Source organism: Lissotriton helveticus, chromosome 3_1, assembly GCF_964261635.1.
Source record: "Lissotriton helveticus chromosome 3_1, aLisHel1.1, whole genome shotgun sequence".
Classification (NCBI taxonomy): domain Eukaryota; kingdom Metazoa; phylum Chordata; class Amphibia; order Caudata; family Salamandridae; genus Lissotriton; species Lissotriton helveticus.
The window spans coordinates 974,455,068-974,469,557 of record NC_136061.1 but is presented as its reverse complement, the minus strand read 5'-3'; the positions used below and the strand labels follow the sequence as shown (position 1 = coordinate 974,469,557).

Here is a 14,490-nt window from a genome sequence, read left to right as displayed (position 1 = left end):
GCTGCTTGGTGAGGTTATGAATGAACCTTCATTGGGCATATTTTCCCCTGGAGGAAGCTCTACGTTGGGTGGATTTAGGAACAATGTAGTTAGTTGTTCTATAGCATTTACTGGACGTCTAGTAAAGGAAATATACTGGCGCAACTCAGAGACGGCAGAGCCCTGGATGGCGGATTCCAAATACAGCTTCCTCCACAAATTATGCACAAAAGTTGAAGGCTGGGAGCCATTGACAATGTCTTTTAACCTCAGAATAGAGCAGCTCAAACACAATTTGTATTTGATAAAACCATGAAATAGAAAGCATAGATAGGTATGAAGACAAGGTTGAGCATTTGTCCCTTCGTGCATATGTATTTTTTAATCTGTGCTAAAAGATATCCTATCCTGCACAGTCTACAGTTAGTACGAGAGGGATTGTCAGCATGAAAATTGAACCCCCAGAGCCAAAATATTAGATGGCAGAAAGGCCACCTTCCAGACCTGGTCCAAAAAGTTGTTTAACCAAGCAATGTGGAGGCCACTGAGCAAATCTGGGAAAAGAAATCAAGCATTTCTCCAACTTGTGAAGAGACATTCAGGAGTTAATTTACCATTAATTTACCCTTGTTCCTATCTTCCCCCATATCAATCAGGCGCATACTAAGCCTATAGACCTGTCTTTGGCATAGCCATCTGGTGTGAAGATGATTTTTAAAGATTTTTCTTTGTTGTAAGCATATGTCACAACGATAAAACTAAGAAATAGGAAGAAAACACGCTTTAGCTCAGGTGGTGTGGCCACATGCTTTCTCTAATTAACATTGTGTAAAATTTGAAAGGAACAGTGCATGTGCTTCCTAGCTTAGAACAGGTGTTGACAGCTACTGTTTTTTGCCTTTGAATTCCTATAACCTGAGAAAAAACTTTAAACGTAAACATATGACTACAAAATGAAGATAAAGAACGGCAAGAAAACAGCGGTTAAAGGGTTGGCCCGCTGACCCTGGCATTGAAGTGCACTTCTTTTTAGGCGGATGGGCACATGAATCTGCTGATATTGCAAAAGAGAACATTTACTGAAGTGGACTGACCCATTGCCCCATACTATATGCTGTAGTGGCCGGCAGCAACATGTGAATGATACTTGAACATACTAGCGGATAAAGAGGTGTGACCACAGCAACTGTATGTGTGTGTATCTGGTCATTTATGTAGTTGCATGAGGCTGGTGAGGTAGGCCAGACCGAAGAATGACCAAAACATTGTCACTTTTGAGCATACTTCACTTACAAAGCTTGTGCTCAATTCTGAAGTCGAGGCTATCACTGCTTAGTCAGCTGGCATAAAGGGCTCAATGAAGGGATTCTAAATGACAAATAGGGATTCCAGAAGGGTCACAGAACTGCTTAACGTATTTTATTGATGCACTAGATTAGGGCCACGCAGTTGACATTTCTTCCTTCTGTCAAAATAAAAACTATAGTATTATAGGCAAGCAACCACTAGTTCAGTTTAAAGCGATATTTGATATCAGAGGGGATAATCATGAAGTGGCGGATTACTTTATTGCAGATCCGCTTTCTGTGAGCTATCGACTTGGATCTAGCCAGAAAAATCCTAGGGCACGCTAACTTTGCTTTTAGATCAATTTCAAATCTACAAGGCAGTGCTATTTTATAAAATTTTTCAATTTTTCACCATCAAGCTATTTTGTGCCAGTCTGAACTCCGAAGTACAACGGTAGTCATCTATTTGCAAGCCCTGTTATTTTATACAAAACTGCCGAAGTGCAAGACTATTTCTTGAAGTTTTGGCAGCTTCCAGAGAATGGCGCCTATGCTTTTTCTCCAGAATCCTATTAAACTGAATGTGATTGGTAGCAACAGAACGCATTTTTGCTTTGTTTCTATACAGATGTTTCCCACTTATTTTATTAAAATTTCAGCCAGGTCGCCTAACGTGTTGGTCTTGTAAAAAAATAAGACCTCGTGGTTTAGAGCTGTTGGTGTGACGAGTAAACTTGCTGGTCTCTAGGCAGTTACCAACATCTGCTGCAAAGATAACTTCTCAAAAGTATCAGTGGTATATATCAACTTCACACCTGACATTAGTATGTCTAAATCCAAGACCACTCTGCGGTAGGAAGGAGAACAATTATAATATGCCGGGTGCTACACCAGCCTGAAGGTTGCTACCAGAGTGTTAATAAAGGTATGGGAAGGGGCCATCACTTATAACATCGGATGAACAAAAAATATATCAATCTCCAAAAGAATTACCTGGTGTTATACCAGGCAATACAAAAAGGCACCTGTAGAGCCTTTGAGTAGTAGTAAAAAAAAAAAAGTCAACAAGAATAGTGCAGGGATCGTTGTATATAAGACATGTATTCATACATATGAAACCATGATCTGATATAGCGAGTAGACAGCAAGCATTAGTTGTACAACAGTACAACGCAGGAAAGTGCATCATATGCCTTTGCCACACATTTGTTAGCACGCATGTTTTTACCGCGAATATGCATTTACAAAGCATGCCAATACCACACATTGTTTTTAGATTTAAAAACCATGTATTTGTGGGTGGACCGACCCCCTCCAACTTACCTTAAATGCGTGGTATTGGCATGTGTTGTAAATGCATATTCGCGGTAAAAACATGCGTGCTAACAAATGCGCGGTAAAGACACAATGAGGTAAAAACTCTTTGTAAAGGCTGTTTCCCCAAACATTAGTGTGTAGAACGTAAGTGAGAGGAAAAGGGAGTTCATGCAAAAAAATATATATTATCCAACACTTTGTCTTGTAAAGTTTAAAGAGTATGTAATTTATTCAATGGGGTAAAACCTAGCTATCAAGATTATATTTAAATCTGAATGACTAAAGTGTTATGTCTCTAGGAACATTCATATTAACCCCTTCTACGCTCATGACGAGCTCAGCTCGTCATGGGCATAACCTGCGCTACGCGGATGACGAGCTCAGCTCGTCACGTAACTCGTTTTTTTTTTTTATTAATCGCAGCGCGCAGCGGGAAAACCGCTAGCGCGCATGCGGTTAATAAAGAAGGCTGTAGACAAATAACATCGTGGTAATAGTCATTGGAAATAAGAATTGATTAAACTTTCTCTATAAAAGATTAATAAATGTTATGATCTGTCAGAGACTTCTAGCTGCAAATTTCTTAACTTAGAAATGTCCCCAGGCTTCTGACTGAATCTGAATATTTTTCGTGAGCACTACCCCTGTGCGCCAGCAGGTGGAGACGTTTAGCTCCGCGTGGTGTCGTCCGCACCTGAAATTACGTGCACAGTGCCAACATAGGCCTCATCCCAGCACGCTGACGTCAGTTCTTTTCTTTCCGCTCCAGTCAGCGCAGGTCCGGAGATAGCTACACCCAGTCAGTTTTTTACTATCTTTTTGCAATTTTTTGTCGAGGTTTTTTGAGACTGGTGTCCTGATGTGGCAGAGATGTCTAGGCGTTGAGGGAGCGATCCCTCAAACTCCTTGCCGCTCATTATGCAAATCTGCCACAGTCTCAATCCTGGTTGAGAGGAAGGCCCCAGGATCGGTCACGGAGCCATCGACCATTGCCACAAAATAATCCCACTCCAGTAAGGCCCACAAAAAGTAAGATTAAGAAGTTAAAGTGGTCTTCGACTTCACCCCTTCGGTTAAAATCATCTGAGACGAGGGAGTGTTGAAACTCAAGACCTTGCTCTGCGGTTGGCCTGGGCCGTCTTCATTTCCCAGAGCTGGAGCTAGCTCCGCCCAACTCTGAGAATTCTGTGACGCTATGCATCTCATATTTGTCGGGCCTGTTGCCAGTGAGGCGCCTTCGGGACAGTCCCTTACTTGTTCACCGCCATCAGGTCTGCCCTAGTCAGGCCCCTTTGATCCACAGATGGATCCTGACTGGTGCTGGTCATGGCATTTTGACCTTCCCTGATACCTGTCCCACTTGACACCACACTCGCCATCCCCATTCTTATCCCGGGCTCTGACATGGAGCCAGAGTGGGGTTGTCTGATGCAGACTGGAGCCATTCCCTCTAGGCTGGAGCCTGAACCCTATTTGTATGGGCTAGGACTCTGGAAGATTGGGAGGGGTCACTGGACCCTGAAGAATGCCAGCGCCCAGACCAGACTATAAACGGGTGTGTGGAATTGGCCGATGCCAGGGGACTGTACTCCTCCCCAGATACTGGCTTGGTCTCTCCTCTTACTATGGCTAGGGAGGAGGGTGCCACATTTGCTATGGTGGTGAGACGGGTGGCTGAGGTTCCTGCCCTCCATAGCAGTCAAGACTAATGTCTTGACAGAGACGCTTCAACCGGGAGTCATTCCTTCAGAACCACTTCTTCCATTTGACAAAGCCCTTACTGATGTCCTGCTGGGGGCCTGGTCCAAGCCCTGCACAGTAGCTCCTGTGGTGGAAAGGACAATTGCCCTCCGCCATCGCCTTGCATCAGGGACTCCTCTTTCCACACCCAACACCCTCTCTGGAGAGCTTGGTGGTCCAAGTCTCCACTTCCTAAATAAATCCTGGCACATTCCCTACCGCACCACCAGATAGGGAATTGAAAAGTCTGGACACCTTGGGTAAGAATTTTTTTTCCCACCAGCCATTGCATTGCGGTCTGTGAACACTGCATGCTTTTTGGGACGTTAATACCATTCCCTTTGGGATTCAGTTGCACAGGTGTCGCCTGTGACCCTGGAGGAGGCCGGGCCATACTCTCCCAAGTTATGGTTGATGGGAGAGACAAAGCGAAATTCACAATCAGGTGTGTGCTGGACACGACCGACTCGCTAGACTGAGCAGTTACTTCGTTGGTGGTCTTATGGTGCCACACCTGGCTGAGGACTGCCTTTTCAAGGGATGTCAAAGCATTGCTTATGAATATACTCCTGTCTCTTCGGAGACAAGGTAGAATCTGTCCTGTAGTGCATAAATGACAGCATAGCTTCGGCCAGGTGCTTGGGCCTTTCCATGGCAACCTGTCAACCCCAGTCTGCCTTTTGCTCCTTTTGAGGCCATGGAAGGGGCTTTCAGCCGCATCTCTACCTGCCCAGCCACTATGGCCCGCAAGCTTCCTTGCACCTACGTGGCCTACAATGCGGCACCCATAGACCCTGTGGGTCAGGCAACCAGAAATCAGCCCAGTCACCACCCCCACTGGGAGCCGCAGCCTCCAAGTTGCTTTAGTGTGCCCTCCGACCATCATGGGCAACCAGTGGGTGGCAGGAAACACCATCACCGCACCACTTGAGGTCAATATCATCAGACCGCTGGGTTATTCAGATTGTCCAAAGAAGCTACTCCCTCCCCTTTGGGACAACCCATCTACCCATGCTATCCACATACAGCAGGCTTATGGAGGACCATCTCTCCTTACTCCACCAGGAAGTGGTATCTCTCTTGGCCAAGGGAGCCATAGCAAGGGTGCCTGCATCAGAAGTAGGAAATGGTTGCTATTCCCGCTACTTTCTGGTGCCCACTAAGGACAGAGGCCTTTTTCGGTACCTGATCCTTCTCATTTTCTTACTCAAAAATAAGAAATTCAAAATGCTCATGATCTCACAAGTCCTATCTATCCTGGACCAGGGAGACTGGAGGATGGTGTTGCACTTAAAAGAAGCTTATTTCCACATCCTCGTCCTGCCCGCCCACAAACATTACCTGTGGTTCACTGTAGGTCATGAGCACTTTGTTTGTTGTACTACTCTTCGACTTTACCAAAGCCCCTCGGGTGTCCACCAAGGTGATGGTGATAGTTACAGCTCATCTGCAGAGATCAGGGGTAGCAGTCTTCCCCTAGCTCGACAACTGGCTGTTGAAAGCGGGCTCATCTCCCACCTCCAGACTACGGTGAATCTTCTGCACTTGCTGAGGTTCAATATCAGTGTGCCGAGAGGAGTTGGCCTAACGGCTAGGGCGGTCGACTTCGAATCTGGGGAACAGGGTGCGAGTCTCAGCAATGACGCTGCACATCCTGTGATTCTGGGCAAATCACTTAATCTCCCTGTGCCTAACAAACAAATTATTGTGTCCTCATGTAATGCAACTGGTGCTATGTAAAACGCTCTGATACCCGATTCGGGTCAAGTTCACGCTACATAAAACTCTGTAAAATAAAAAAAAAATTAAAAACACCTGAACACTTCTCAGATGCTCCTTTTCATCGGAGTTGCTCTGCACACAGTGCAGTTTTGGGCGTGTCCTCCCAAACGACGAACTCAAGGAATTCAGGCAATGATACCAATCCTTCAGCCTCTATCCTGGGTTTCGGTGAGACTAACTCTGAGGCTCCTGGGCCTCATGGCCTCCTGCATCCTGCTTGTGCCCCATACCTGTTGGTGTATGTGGGCTCTGCAATGGGACCTGAAGTTCTAGTAGGCGTAGCACCAGGGGATTCCCTCCAACATGGTCCAGATATCTGAGGGCACTGCAAAATATTTGCAGTTGTGGTCAACAAACTGCTATTGGGTCAGCTGCAGACCCTGCTCCCTTCTCCAACCAGATCTGACAGTAGTGACAGATGTGCCTCTTCTGCGCTGAGGCAGTTGTCTGGGATAGGTGAAGATCAGAGGCTTCTGGTCCCTGACGGAATCAGGATTTCACATTAACCAGTATGACCTCCCATACTACTCCTGCCCAGAGTTCCCAAGAAGATTAAGAACGACTGGACCCAAGTCATCCTTGTGGCTCTGGACTGGGCTGGTATTCAAAGCTGTTGAGCATGGCCATCGGGCATCCGATCAAGCTGCCCCTTTGGGGGGATCTTCTGGTGCAACAACAGGGGAGGATGCTCCACCCGAACCTGTCAATGCTTCCTTTATGATTGGAGACTGAACAGTGACAGTAGACAGCTTTCGACCTTCCACCTGATGTCTGCAATGTTATCTTGTTAGCCTGGCATTCCTCCACTAAGACATTATACGCCAGCCGTTGAATACATTTGTGGCATGGTGTTTCGGGGGTAGCAAATTGATCCCTTATCTGCTCCCCTTTCCCAGGTTCTTTTGTTTATCCTTAATCTAACCCAGCAGGGTTCTGCACTTTACAGGGTTATTTATCTGCATTATCCACCTTTCTGCGACTTCCAGATCAGCCCTCTCTCCAAGTTTCCTATTGCAAATAGGTTCTTTATAGGCCTACAACACATGGTTCCCCCAACTCCCTTTGTTTTGCCTCAATGTGACTGTGATTTGGTTTTTACTTTCTTAACTTGCACTCCATTTGAGCCACTTCATTCATGTCCTTTCTGGCTTCTCACCATCGATACAGCCTTTCTGGTGGCAGTTACATCTGGTGAGCTACAGGCACTCTCTGCCTCCCTACATCTGCATTTCACCCAACAAACTGGTCTTTCGGACTCTAGCATTCTTCTTGCCGAAGGTAGTCATCCCATTTTACGTAGGTCAGCCAGTCTATCACTTTTCCTACTTTCCACGCTCTGCATCATCCCTCTAAGGAAGATTAGAGACTCCACTGGCTGGATCCAAAAGGAACGTTTTTGTTCTACCTTAACCGCACAAAACTGTTCCAGGTGTACGATCAACTCTTCGTGGGGTATGTTGAGGTAAGAAAGGGAAGGTAGTGCAGAAGCGGATCATCTCCTAATGGTTCATGCTCTGCATTAACATCTGCTACACATTAGCCAAAAAGCAAGCCCAAGGGTTTGCGTGCTCATTCCACCAGAACCAAGGCTGCGACCACTGCTTTAGCACACGGAGTTCAGGTCCTGGGTATCTGTCAGGCAGCAACATGGGCATCTGCCTTGATAGTTCTGCAAGTCTGGACCCTTTGCCTTTTTGGTCCTGCAGGACTTTTTAGTGTGAAGCGGTTTTACACACCCACCTTCAGGGATATATTGCTTTGGTATCTATTCTACGGTAAGGAATCTGTGGCTAAAGTCTCTATCAGATGAACAAGTTACTTACCGTCGGTAATGTCTTATTTGGTAGAGACTCTTATCTAGCCACAGATTCCTTATTGACCCACCCATCCTCTCCACTCTGCGAACAAATGTCCAAGGTCAAGGCTTTTAGGGCCCTAGTTTTTGCCACACCAGTGGTCAGTGTTCTTCATTAAGAAACTGATGTCTGCATGCTGGGGTGGCACATAAATAGGCACTGCACTTGTCATTTCTGGGGGAGATGACGCCGCGCGGAGCTGAATGACAGCATCTACCAGCATGCAGGGATGCTACTCACTGAAACTATCCAGATCCAGTCTAGCGCCAGGGGGAAAATTCTAAGGTAAGGAATCTGCGGCTAGATATAGCCTCTACCAGATATGACTTTAATGAAGGTAAGAAACTTGTTCTTTATCCAATATTATCGAGGATGATAAGCCATAAAAACGTTACAAGTGTCCTATCAAAAGTAGCAAATAAAAATATAGTTGGGAGCCCAAAGGGGTCCAGTAAATACAGGGAAAGCCAAAATAATTGGTGGAATAATGCATGTAGATTAGACACAGCTGCTGACGTGAAAGTTACGATGGAATGGGCAAGTACATTGCGTAATGTCCAAAAATGCAAAAAAATGTAAAAGAAGACTTCAAGAGATGAAGTAACCAAAATGCTCTATGACATTCAGTCACAGAAATCTGCAAATGTGCATATTGAGAATTAAAAATGCAAAATTAGTTGAAGACGTCTGTACGGGCACTTAAAGTGGTAAAATATCACTCCAAATGCACAGGAGCTTAAGGCACTATATCTCAGGCTCTCACCTCATTTAATTTAACAAAACAGATTTCATTGAAACAGTCAACTGTTGTCCCACCGGTTTGGTGTTTATTGTAGTAAAGTGACTCTCACCTCATTTAATTTAACAAAAGAGATTTCATTAAAACAGTCAACTGTTGTCCCACCAGTTTGGTGTTTATTGCAGTAAAGTGGCCGAAAATTCACAAGTTCACATACATGTCCAATTCCAAAACTAGGTGTGAACGGTAAGCGAGAAACTGACCATATTTGAGTAATGATGGTGTGCAAAGAAGCACAAATGCTCAAATAGTGGCATGTATTTGTAAGAATGCTCATAGCAGCAATGTTTGTAGCTAAAGACAGGTCACTTAAAGGTGGATGTTGTAAATAGGCCACGGGTACCCATACTGAAGAGTATAATGTGTTGATAGTGAATGATTAGAATAGAATTTTTAGTTAGTTTCGGCAAAAATACATAATGTCCTGAAGAAGGTGATTATGAAGCCTAAGGCTAAGAAACATAAATAGCGAACAGAAGCAAATCTGAGACGAAAATAAAAGTAAAAATAGAGAAATGTTAGTGTAACAATGTTAAAGAAGAAGGAAGAGTTGGGATGCCATACTGAAACAGCAGTGATGTATATGGTAAAAAGAACACTATTTAAGAAAATAACTCAGTATTACACCCAAGAGGCAAGTTATCACATAGATGGAAAGGTCCCTGAAAGAATAATATGAGTAATACCTGTCACAATGTGAAAAGCATTTTTATGGAAAGAAAAGGGGGAAAAAGACATCTCTATTTGGACAGCTTTGCATGATTATTCAGCATCGTTAACAGATCACCTTACCATTTATTGCCCAGAAAAATTAATACAATGGCAATTTTTTTTATCTAAAAACTCACATGATAGAATAAGAAGATACATGGAATAACATATCTTGATTGGTAAAAAATAAGTAATAGCCAACAGTATTGTCATGAATAGCCAGACACTAGGATAAGCAAACACAAATAAATTATAAAATCAGTTGAGAATAAATCAATGAAATCTGAGACAATGTGAGGAATACTATGTTGTAAGGAGATGTATATATAACCATAAAAAAAATAGTAAATTGATACTTGTATAGCGCACTGCTCACCCGCAAGGGTCTCAAGGCGCTTGTACGAATACTGCTGTGGAACCCATCCTGGCTTTCCCTGTGAGGTGTCCACTCCTGGGCATCCCCAAGGTGGAGGCCAGGCATCCTTAGTGTTGTGGGGGCCGTTGTGGAGATTAAGCAAGCTATTGCCCAGAGTTGCAGAGTGGGACTCCATGATTGGAATAGGCACCGAGGCGAGAAATATCTGGTCCGTGGAATTTTGAGCCCAAGACCCGCCGAGGCGGGGAATTGAACCCTGGTCCCGGGCTAGACCTCTGCATCAGGGTCTGCCGCTCTAACCATTGAGCCACACTTCTCCAACCATCATTAGGATAACCATATAGGATGGCATATCATGTGCATAATCGTATGCAGATCATTTGTTGCCTAACTACAATTCTTGCCTCATTCTTACCTAAGGCTAGGGCTTTGTCACCCCACACAGAACATGATCGGATATTGTCCAGAGGGTGGAATTTGATGGAGATGTATGAAGACATGCATGATGATACAATATTTCTCCAATGGATAAGTTTTGTCTTGGTTCCTTATACCTATAATATATCCCAGAATAAGTTTATTTAAGTACCAAATGGTGCTGCCAACATATATTTTTGAGCAGTGACAAATTATGATGTAGGTAACAAACATAGTGCTGCAATTAGTAAAGTCTTCTACCTTTCTCACAATTATCCTGGAAATCCACAGTTTTATCAACAGCATAGGAAACAAATATTGCATCCTCCACATCTGTAGAAACTGGGGGTGGGGGGGCATATGCACTCTCTGTGGTCTCTTATGGGATGGAGAAAACTGTGACATATCAGGTCCCAAATGGTTCTGATCCCTACTGTGGATAACTGTAGGTTTGTTAGAGATTACTTGTTCGAGCATGTTGCCTACTGTTTGGATGTACCAGTGTTTGCATAAGGTCTTGATAAATTAAGAAGAGGTCACAAAAACTGGACATTGTGTGTTTTTCTTATTGGGTCATTTTTTAGATAAGTTTGTAGCTATGTACCTTGGCTATCTTGGTTTTTAACTATTCCAGTCTATTGTTAGTGTAACCCCTGTCTGCAAAACGTGCCTCCATCATGACAGTTTTTGTTGGGAAATAGTGTCATCATTGCAGTTATGTCTCAGTTGTTATTTCTTCAAAAGGGATTGAAGGCATTTGTAATTTGTGATATGTGCGTGTGGCGGGTAGGATGGCATTGCAGGAGATCCGTTTTTTTATATAGCAAAGATGTTATATGGTGATCCTGTATATATGTGGTAGCATGCAGGTATTCTTCAGAAGTCTGGCTCTGATTTTTGGTGAAAGGAAAATTGCAGCCATTTATCAAGGTATGTGAAAAACTAATGTAAGGTGTCTAAATCTCTTGTTCAAATCATAAATCTACAGTTTATGTATCTACCTTAAAAAAAGATGTTTGAAGGGGGGGGGGTTATGGGGTGGTTACAGCTTCCACAAATACAATTCTTCATAATGACCCATTTACACATTTAAATATGATGGTGAGAAATTGTGACTCAATGCTACATCCTGAATTTGGCAAAACCATTTTTGATTATGTACACAAATATTGTTTCCCAGAATCTGATCTATCATGTTGAGTGCCATATTGGTGTGCTCAAAGAATGTAGCCTTTCACTTTGAGAAGAAATATTTAATGGCATCCAGGCCACCAGTATAATGAACATACGTCTAGGGTGGCTAGTGTCATGTCTTGTGTCCAATTTACATCTGTGATTTTGTCTAATAATCTCTAGTACCTTGAATGTATGATGGGAGATTGGTCAGAAATGGTTGGAAAAAGTGATCAGTATATTCAGAAATGTTTTCAGTAGAGGTTTCTTGGGGCAGGGGGGGCTAGAAACCGGGGGTTAACTCAGGCTCACAACTCAAAATACATTCAATAACAATAAATGATTGTCCGGTCAAATACTTTCTTTTATGACAAAAGGAGTATTTATATGCGAACAAAAATGAAATATGGCATAGACAAACAATACACACAGTACCTTGAGGTTAGGGCTGTAATGTTCAATACGCAGGTCTCCGAGTCCCAGTTCCCTCTCACCTAGTGGTAGTGGTTATTCCCAGTTGACTACAGGTGATATTCTGGTTAGGTCCCACTAGTAGTCCAAGTCTCAGGATTCCAACTCTGATAAAAGTCAAAAGTGTTCCGGGGCCTTCCGGCCTGTGACTAGTTACATGCTCTTGCAAGGAGCAATAGCAGCTTCTCGTGGTGAATAGGGCTCATGGCTCTGCATGGGCTGCAACTGAGTGTCCGCTGCACCTCCTTCGCTGAGACTCTAAATATTTCTGCTCCTTCCCACAGGTGGGGGGTGCAGGTATTAGGTTGCTCCAGTTCCGAGCTACAGTCAGGGCTTGGGCCCACACAGGGTACCACGGCGGCCTCCCCGGACGATGACGACTTGAATCAAAACAGTTCTCCTCCTTTCCACTGGACCCCACCTGGTATACAGGGTAACTAACCTTACTCCATGCACAGATAGCAGCCAGAAAAGCACGTCAGTAATCTTCACGGCTGCCTCACCAGGCATACAGGGTCGCTGAGTCTATTCCTTATGGCGTGTTCCATGGCTCTTCCCACAGTTTAATGTTTTTAATGATATTTAATTTATATATGGATCCTTTTGCAGAAATTGTATGAGCAAATGCTTTCAAATAGTCTTCTGTGCTGATTACACACAGTTGATCATTTCTATTTCTGATGATGCTGGTTCATTCAGATGTATGTTTATGGACTATATGACCAACATGATCACTTAGACGAGGAACAACTTTCTCAAGTTAAATGGGAACGAAAACTAAAACTAAACTAAAATCATCCTCTTTGACAAAGCCTATTCCATCTAGTCTAATACTTGATGACCCACCAGTGTTCTTTAATCTCTTTTAAGTCTGAAAAACCAAAATCTGTCATCTGCGAGAGTCCAGTGTATAGCTTTGTAGTGGCTTTCTTTATGTTCCCAATATCAAACAAGACTTCTAAAACCAGATGCGTTACCGATGACTCAGGCTGGGGAAACCAAATAACTTTTAAGTGTGTTAATCACAGTCAGAAAGCATATGAACTGCCCTATGTGGATAGGGGAATCTCATCGTAATTGCGTGGTGACCATGAGCCGTAAAAAAATCATCTAAGGTTGTGATACTTGTCATTACCAGTATGCAGATGACATGCACAAAAGGTGTGGCAGGCTCTATATTGGTAGGTTTGAAGAAAACGCAATTTGTGGCAGTTTTATAAAGTACTCAGTGCCTTTTGGCATTGAAATAATTTATTACCACGTGCCTGGTTAAAAAATAAATAGCAGACACTGCAGCACAGCAGAACCCACAGTTTAAAATGCTGTTTTGATGGAATTGTGAATGTATGAGTGTAATTAAATAATATACCTAGACAGTTCAATAAGGTTTTAGGCTGATGCAATTATTACTGCAGACTGGAAGTTGTGGTTGTATAGTTATCCTGTATCATGTCTAATTTGATCGGCCGCTGTGCAGCCTCAAAGCTTCTTCTGTGATAGTCTGCATGATTCATAGAGGAGGTTGTCTGGGCATTAGATCTTTGTGAAGATAACGCTCTCTAATGGCTTATTATGGGCCCTTCTAGTAATGGTAATAGACTGCTGATCATTTCTTAGATGTTAAGAAGATTAATTGTGAGGGAGGGAATGGACTTAGGATTTCCACACTCTTATCCTTTTGTAATAAGGGCACTCAGAGGATGTCTGTGTGTCCATCCACATTGACAACCATCAAACACCTATTTTGCTCTATATATCGTTGTTGCTGGTTCTTTACAGATGATTCCAAAGCCTGCCGAACCATCTAGGCAGCATGAGAGCCATCCTGAGGAAACTGAAGAGGAGCTACGTGAGCACCAGGGACTCCTAGAAGAGCCATTTGCTGACCGCATGGCTGCTCAGAAGGAAGCACAACTCTTAGCCTGTCTGGTGCAAGTGAAGCAGGAGCCCCTGGAGAGTGAGGATGATGACCCTGAGCTGGAATCTGGAAGGAGACCGACTGAGCAGGAACTTCTCTTCCGGCAGGTACATCTCCTTCTTAATTTAGTTAGGTGATGCAGGTGCAGTACCTTTTCCTTAATTAAGGGTACAGATTTCCCCTTCAGTGAGGTACTGATCTTTCTGTTTTGTACAGGCAGTCATTCACAGCTTTGTTCCCTTCAGTGAGTTTTACAGTCCATTCCAGTATTTAAATTGCAAAACAATGAGTTCCGGATTCCAAAGCTCCATTATGAAACCTACAGCCTGCGCTTTTACTTGTCAAGGCTGTATAATCCTGAATCCACCTCATGTCCTTTAATCGACTGTCCCTTTATCTCACACTTGCAGGTTCCTTTTTTTTCACATTGTGATGATTTTCAATCTTTCTCCTTCTCTACCATTTGTTTGTTTTTCGCTCTCTGGTAATGTTTGATCATTTAAAATAAGTGCCTGTTCCCTCAAGAGATTGCCGGTTGGCGCCACTGGCTCAAATTAAGCAGGGCTCTTTTCCCTTTAGTGAATGGGTGAAGCTGTTCCTTACTCAAAGCTTCTCGGATACAGCTCCTTCCTCTTCTGAAAGGTAAAACATTGTCCCTTCTT

General features: G+C 43.5%; 1 protein-coding gene across 9 annotated transcripts in view; it reads left to right on the top strand.

Moving 5' to 3' along the window:
- The window catches only part of HDAC4 (histone deacetylase 4), a 1,367,213-nt gene that overhangs the window by 891,442 nt on the left and 461,281 nt on the right, over nt 1–14,490 (top strand). For all 9 annotated transcript variants that reach the window (XM_078681413.1, XM_078681410.1, XM_078681417.1 and 6 more), the window contains one exon: nt 13,690–13,935. In XM_078681413.1, the coding sequence (XP_078537539.1) occupies nt 13,690–13,935 (246 nt within the window). The remainder of the gene's footprint in view (nt 1–13,689; nt 13,936–14,490) is intronic.